The sequence below is a fragment of the Montipora foliosa genome, chromosome 10 (assembly GCF_036669935.1).
Source record: "Montipora foliosa isolate CH-2021 chromosome 10, ASM3666993v2, whole genome shotgun sequence".
NCBI classification, from domain to species: Eukaryota; Metazoa; Cnidaria; class Anthozoa; order Scleractinia; family Acroporidae; genus Montipora; species Montipora foliosa.
The window spans coordinates 4,768,531-4,776,578 of NC_090878.1; the positions used below are offsets into that span (position 1 = coordinate 4,768,531).

Sequence of the window (8,048 nt, forward strand, 5' to 3'; positions counted from 1 at the left end):
GGTTTTAGCTCAATTCTATTGCCTATATCTTCAGATATCGAGCAACTCTTAGAATACGAGAATTTTTATGCGGTTATGACGAGCAGCCGTTTGCTGTTTCACGTAAACGCAATTCTATATCCAATTTGAAAAGGTCTCGGAGCTCGGACATTTTCCAATATTTAAGACTCGTTCGTTTGCAAGGTTAGTATTCCCCAAGTTATTTTTTTCAGGGGATTTTAATCCTGAAAAGGTTTTGGAAGAAAATAAAATGTTAATGAAATGCAGTTTTTGCATGGGCGGTGGTTTTGAGGGATGGAAAAAGTTAAGTATTGCACTAAAAATCTGTACAGGTATGTTGTAGTATGATCTGTCTGGCAATACTGACCTGACATCGAGCTGTCAACCAAGGCTGGTTTCTGATCTTTAACGTCTCACTGTGATCGAGAACGTTCTTATTAAAACTCCCTTCCTTGTTGCAAAAAGCACTCGCAGCTCGCTATTCCGTTTTTGTCTTCAAAGTAGACCTAACGCTACAAACCTTGGGCTAGTTGTTTAAAAGGAAGAGTAACTTAGGTCGGGGTGTCCTGAACGTTCTGAAGTGAATTGCTTTCTCCTTCAACTCTTTCCTTCTAGAATTAGATCTCTTGTCGCCAATTCACACCGAATTACAGGAATTAGAGGCTGGAAATATAGACCGAGTTTGGCAAGTTCATAAAATTTCCCAAACTCTCACCCCCTGTAGGAAAAATGAGTAATGGAAATTAAATCGATCACCGGCGCTTGAGAAAGATTAGAAAGCTGATGTTTCGATTTTAGCCCTTTGTCAGAGCGAACCACAATGGCATTTAGAAAGCAACCCCGTTAAGTAATCGGAATTGCAATCAGTGGTGGTAATAGTCACTTTGGCATTTTACTATGCAAGTCTCACAGTTCGACATTATTCTATGTTGTATGCTGTATACTGTTGTATTGTAAAGCCTTTGCCACGTATCGAGCGTGTTATTAATTAGTTAAATTCTAAACTTGAAAATGTTTCGCCTTCCCGGCCTCTTCAGTTCTTAATATTAAGAAACATTTTCAAGTTTAGAATTTAACTAATTAATAACACGCTCGATACGTGGCAAAGGTTTTACAATACAACAGTATACAGCGTACAACATAGAATAATGTCGATATCCAACTTTGCCTATGCAAGAATCAAAGATCTGACTAAGTCTCACAGTTAGAAATGAAATTATCGAGTACGTACCAATATTGGAAATTTTCTGAGTGACCAAGCGAAGAAAAAAGGCCACATTGTATAGCAGTTTGGTGGCTATACCGATATTGGACTTCCCTTTCCTTTAGTTTGTCTGTGTCATTTCCGTTTGATTTCAAGACCAGATGGAATGGAAAATAAAACAGAAACGGCAAAACGACAGCAAATGGCAGTCCTCTGATACAAGGGAGCTTGATTAAGGCAAGAACGACGACGGCAACTCTGAGAACGCAAAAACAAAACCCAAAAGATTTAATTTAATAGCAAAAACTAAAGCTCTGCACGCCCTGCACGTGCGTTTTGCATTTTGGTAAATTTACAAGCCGTTCTCTCCCTGGCAACGACGTCAAATGACTAATTTTGGGGTTAAAGTGGAGGACGTGAGCACCTAAAGAATAACTCAGTTTCAATTTTATATCTACATCTACAGATAATGTTATCGTAGCCATCATCGGTCCTAGCCGAAGTTCCCCCCTAAAACGAAGCATCTCTCAGTCGCTCCAAACTACGTAAAAAAGACAGACTTTCATTTCAAACTGGCAGATGAACATACCCGTTGCAGCCTATGCATTTGGTACCACGTTCAAAGGCACGATTTGCGAGAAGTCAGAAGCATCCCCTAACGAATCTTAACCTTGAAAGAACTGAAGACGTAAACCTCACCTGACCCCCCAACGGTAAATTCACAAGGTGTGCAGCCCGCGTATTTTCCCGCCAAATTTACTATCTTGTGAACAGTAGCGAGTTACCTTACGAGTTTTCTTATTTTTGTTTCGACGGAATTTTACAAGCAACTAGTCTTTTCAGCAATTTTCATGTAACATAAACTGCTCGTTGAAACCGTCGTAATTTAGAGGATTATAAGCCGGTTTACGGCGGAGAATTGAAACCATAGACGGCACGAGGAGAACTACTTTCCTTTCAAATCGACGTTAATTTGTAAGTTTTTAGCTTTTATTGGGCTTATTTTGTTTGTCAATGACAACGAACGGAAAAGTGAAGCGAATTGATTTGGATCATCTAATTCAGGAATTCACGCTATGGCAAAAGGTAAGCTTCTAAATGAGGAAATTTTGTGAGAGGTTTTTGTGTGTAGTATAGCGGAATATTTTTCAGAGTTTTCCTGTATTTTGACTCGAAAAAATACAAAGCACAAGTAAGCTTATATTAAAAATCCAACTAGTGGTCTATTATCAATGCTGCGTTCTGATTGGTTGAGCTACTAGTAGGCTATTTGTTATAGCCCACTAGTAGCGAAAAGTGCCGGCTTTGAAAACCAAAACAATAATTAAAGTATAGCTTTACTTAGCGAAAGATGTTTTGTTTCGATATTTTTTGACCATCTAGTTGGATTTTACTAAAACAATTATTCCTCTCGCCCTCATGGCCTCTGAGTCAATAGCCCGGATTCGGCCTTCGGCCTCATGGGCTATTAACTCAGAGCCCATTCGGGCTCGAGGAATAATTGTTAAATATCATAGAGCTTTATGCGCCTATCAACTCGAAACTTCAACATCGACCCCCTCCCCCATCCGGGGGGGTGGGGGGGGAGCATTTGATTTTTGGAGATTAAATCATTCAAATTCCCGCCCCCTCGGGCCAAAATGGTGTTCAAATGCCTTACCCTATTGTCGGATTTGTCTGTCATACCCTTTATACGATGATGCCGTTTTTGCCAGACTTGAGCTACTAAAAAAAACACAACTTTAATATTGAAACTATTAAAAGTGACTTGAAAATTGAATTAATTAAGTCGGACAATGTCAATAAGCAAGTATAAGCTGCTCTAATGCCGAGACACGGCAAAGGTTCTTTAAACGAGGGAACTGTATTCTTATCAACAGTAGAGCCTAGAGCGTTTACGACTGCAGTTTTTTCAATTGTTCAGTGTCGGTTGATTACCTCTAACAGAAACGTACAACTTTCAGAGCTTTAACAATGATTACTGACATTTCCGGTTCAATTTTCCCCACCCCACGCAGGCAAAGGACAAATTCCTCACTCTCCGGGCACAGAAGATAGTCAAATGCCCAGGCTTTGCCCGGGGGGGGGGGGGGGGGAAGGTTTCGATTTGATCAGCGCATTAATACTCCCCGATACCACACGCCAAAACATCTAACTTCTAACTTACGATTTATCGTCCAACTTTTATTGCAAACAGAGAATTTATGAAACTGGGAATAACTTTTTTGGGGAAAGGTGTGGACATACCTTGGTGAATAAAAATCGAATAAAAAGGAGAAGGAGGACAGACGAAAAACGAGGACCGAAATGAGAAGCCTATAATTTGTTCTAGCTGAGAAAGTAAACAGGAGGCTAAAGATAGCCTTTACTTTGGCCGACTTCCGTTTTAATTACCGCTAAAAGGCGCTGACGGTCTTCTCAGATCACTTGAATGTGGAAAATTCGAAAATTCGAGTAAAGAGATTCATTGTAGTAGAAACAAGACAGTGAAACATCGACTCAAACTTTCCGATGTTCCATAGCTCAATAGACCTATTTACAGTGGTGTGCTTAGTTACCTGGCCTTTAAATGAAAGTGAGGCTGGTGTTGACCTTGTTATGATACAGACCTCCCTCCTTTTCTTACAATGTATTTTAATGATGTTGTTGTCATGCTTATTAGTAAGAATAAACATAAGAAAGGCAGTGAGGTTTCTATCAAAACGAGGTCAACTCCAGCCTCACTTTCATTCACAGGCCAGGTAACTAAGCACACAACTGTAAAATGGACTATTGGTTTTCCCCTCTCCTCAAAAACCAACATTTGATTTAATTTGCGTTGATTTGTTGATTTCAGTTTACAGTGTCCCCAATTAATTAGTGTTCCAACGCAAGAAGACTAGACACTAACAAAGTTTCTTTCCTTTCCTTTCCTGATACTTCCCGCAGTCTTTATTTATTGAAGTCATACTAATGAAGGCTTTTACTTTGACCTGACATTTTGACTTAGACCCTGAGGGATTCTGTTCACGAGAACAACTGTTTGCAAATGGAAATTCGCTCTCTTATGAAGAAGGTACAATCGAGTGAGGAGGCTGAGAAGATTGCGCGTGAAGGTTAGACTAATGACACTGCAAAGAATGGATATGTTTTCAAATTTAAGGGCGCTTGCCGGCCATCTGACATGCAAAACTGACCAGCCAGACCGGGGATTTGGAAGGACTAACCCTAACACCTTCAAATAAACACACTTGGAGGATGATATATACTCCTTCCGAAGAATGCGAGGGATTATCATAGAAGTGTTCCTTCAAGTTGTTGCGGCATTTTCTTTACAAACTGACGGCTCTTGCCGGCCAGTTTTAACAAATGGAAAGCGCCCTAAGATTATGATACCTGCGAAATTAAAAGTTCTCAAGGACCGTGGACCAGTGCAGTAAAAAGCTAAATAACTTGTTTCCATTTAGAACGATCAAAATGCTTTTCTTTTAGAATTTCAACACTAATAACTCAAATTTCCAGTGAGTGGAATTTCTGCCGCCTCTTTTGTGGATCAACTGTACCTGTAAAGCGGTTATTTCGATAATGGAGTAGAGCATACATATGTTGCAGGGACTTCTCCGGTGAGGTGGTCTGTCCTTAGACTGGTTGGGTGTGAGGCATCAAATGTAGACTGATGGCATCTACCTTAATGATGATATTTAATCTCATCCGATTAGTTTCTTGTTGATTTACTTAGAGCCACTATTATGTTATATTTCATGAAAGGATGTGCTCTATTTGTTCTCCCTTGATTATAAAGAAGCTGGAAGATTTAAAGACATGGTAGACAAGTTACAAGAAGTTATTTCCAAACGCTGTGATTATGAAGGTAAAAAGTCTTATCCTTTAACCTCGAAGACTGACAAGCAGTTGATGAGTATGGCTCAACATTCTTTTTCCGACGTACTTTCAGACCAAAATGAGGAACTGAGAAAACAAATCGCAGGAATGAAGGACAAATCAAGCAAGATTGAGGAGGTAATCGATGTTTTTTTGGCATAATTAAAATTAGCATAAGTGCTTCTCCTTTTTAGAACTATGGCGATATATGGCCAGTTTGAGTGGCCGCTGAATTTAATTTGACTGTGTAATACCAAGAGTTCAATACAAATACTTTACTTCCTTTGTTTTCTATTCATTTAAGGAACACGAAAAGCAAATTTCTGAAGCGCTAAAGAATCTCGAAACAGCTGACCAAGTCCACAAAGAAGAGGTCTTGAGAGTGAAAAAGGAAACCCTTCAACAAAGTAAGAACTGACGAAAGGCAGAAGTGATCTCCGCACTTATAACTGGACAATTTAAACAATTGTCTTTTTATAGACACCTGAAAAATTCAGGTGACTTCAATGGAATTCGAACCCATGACCCATGACCCATGACCCATGACCGTCGTGATGCGGTGCAATGCTTCACCAACTGAGCCACGAAGACACCCAGTTGGCCGCGGATCAACCTGTTGGGCCTATTTGTTTCCGTGAAAGGACTTGATGAATGAAATTAATGTATGTAGTATATACCAAAACAGTGGATAACGTTGAAGGCGCGCGCTGATTGGCTACTCAAACGTACTCCGGATATCCATTGCTATTCACCTCCAAGCAATTCGCGTGGAATTTGCGCCCGAAAAAATTGTAATCTTTGCAGAAATAAATGAATTAAAATCACCTTTTTGTGCTAAATCATCTCACTGTTTTAGTATATACTAAAACAACTATGGATAGTGGTGGATAGTCTCTTCGCAGCTCGGTAAATATCCACCACTAGCCACCTCCACTTCGGTGGATTTTGAAGTGCGCGAGCTATAGTCGAAAGTAAGAACTGATTACAATTCAAACACGGGTTCTTCTTCGTCTTCCTTTTTGTCAGGTAGGGGGCGAATGCGCTTTGTCACGTAGAATTGATGGATTCTCAGCATTTGGTAGAGTGTTATAACAGGAGGGCAATCTCGACCACAGAGCTCTTCTTTTGACTCAGGGAGGGGAAGGGTCGATTCGAGGCTCTGGTGACGAGAATGAATAGAAGGGTTTTAACCGACTTGAACTATAACATTAAAAAAACTGGTATTTAACATTTATTCAATACCAGAGAAATTATCCAAGAAATAATGTCTAAAATTTATGCCTTGAAAAGTCCGAAAAGTTTTTGAACTAAGGAGAAACGGACCTCAAATCTCTTGATAGTAATGTTTAACTTTATTTTCACCATGAAAGCTGAACTAACTGAGTCTATTCGGATTCCCATGCGAAACTAATGTCCATGCTTTGCTAGATTCGAGGGGAGCCTGGAATGTACAAGTAAACTCATGCATAATTGTTGCATGTTGTTGCTCAGTGTTGTGGTTGATGCTGCTGTTGTTCCTTTGTGTCTCAGACAGAGGCGAGATTGATACACTGAAAAAGTCGTTAAAGGAAAGTGCAGATGAAGTTCAACAGCTTCAGAAACAGTTAGCTGAAGTCAACCGTGCTAATCACACTGAAATAGTCAAACTTCAATTAGAGGTGAGATGATGAAAAAAATACGACCAAAGGGATTTTTTTCTACGGTGAAATTCAGCTACCACTGAGCTAATGATCAATTTTAATCCATTGTAATCTGAATGACTTCAACTTTTAGTATGACGCAAAACTGCAGAAGCTTCAAAGGAACTGTGTGAGGACACAGAGTGGACAGGCTTCTAACGTCAATAATGACATATTCAGGAAGGTAAGTTAAATCAAAACTGGAATTGTTCGAGTTCCATCCTCACCGTCTCTGCGGCTGAACTTAAAATAGTTGAAAAGAAGGATGATTTCGTCTTCTCGAATAAGGCTGGTCTCATGATCCCAATCAGTTAAGTTACGTCAGTAGTACATAGATTAGCCCTTCTACGTCGGGTGGATCATGTGCATCTAGCGGACGAGCCGCATCCCAAGTCCCTAAGCTGAAACACTCTAAACCCTCACGGGCCGGAGATACGGATCGATCCGCTAGACATAAAACAGCTATTTTAGTATACACTACTTATGTCAACAGACCACTATCCAAGTACAATGTAACTAATCTCTGGCCTATCTCATTTGGCTGATTTGTAATATGCATTAAAAAAAGCGAAAGCAAAAGGAGTAGAGAGGTTAACTTGCTAGTCATAGCTCGGACATGGCTTGTTCCGCTTAAAGGCATGATTGTTGCGAACTGTGGAGTTGAATTTTGCCTCCCAGAAGTAGTCTGAAGAACTATTGAAAACAGTTATTTAAGCTCGTTATTCCACTGTAACAAATAAATGTCACATCATTGTAATTACTACAAGGGCAACAAGGATAAGCCTGAGGATGCATATATTAAAGTATCTAGAACCATCATTATCATTGCACGGATTTGATTATGTTAAATGTCTTGTTTTATTTTATTCAGTTTGTCTTTATCCATGCAGAAACTACAATTTGCCAAAGCTGAGGCACAAAAGGAAATTGCTGCTCTCAAAAGTAAGGTGTCTGAACTTGAAAGAAAGCTTTCACTGCAACAGATGTCTGCTGCAAAGAGGAAGAGGTTTTAACCTTTGTGAACATTGTGGTGCCAGGCACCTATTTAGGTATTCAAAGATATACATTTGTTCAGGAAAACGCTTTGTTTTCCGCCATAACAGATATTGTATCAACTTTTAATTAAACTAACCTTCATTAAAAAAAGTAATGAAGTAACGACGGATGCGTTGCTTGTGATGGTCTTGCGAGTTTTTTGAAGTTCGTTTTTAACATTTAAGCGTGGGCAAATAAAATTAAATTTAGTGTAGTTGTTAAGCACACTCGTCTGTATAATTGGGTGGTAAATAACAATAATTATCATA

General features: G+C 39.5%; 1 protein-coding gene across 1 annotated transcript; it reads left to right on the forward strand.

Moving 5' to 3' along the window:
- Positions 1-2,218: 2,218 nt before the first annotated feature.
- Positions 2,219-7,866, forward strand: LOC137974238 (coiled-coil domain-containing protein 152-like). Its single transcript, XM_068821110.1, has 8 exons — positions 2,219-2,290; positions 4,194-4,299; positions 4,986-5,054; positions 5,139-5,203; positions 5,370-5,472; positions 6,596-6,723; positions 6,839-6,928; positions 7,635-7,866. The coding sequence occupies exons 1-8, from the start codon at positions 2,219-2,221 to the stop codon at positions 7,755-7,757; spliced, it is 756 nt and encodes a 251-aa protein (XP_068677211.1). The 3' UTR covers positions 7,758-7,866.
- Positions 7,867-8,048: the final 182 nt, after the last annotated feature.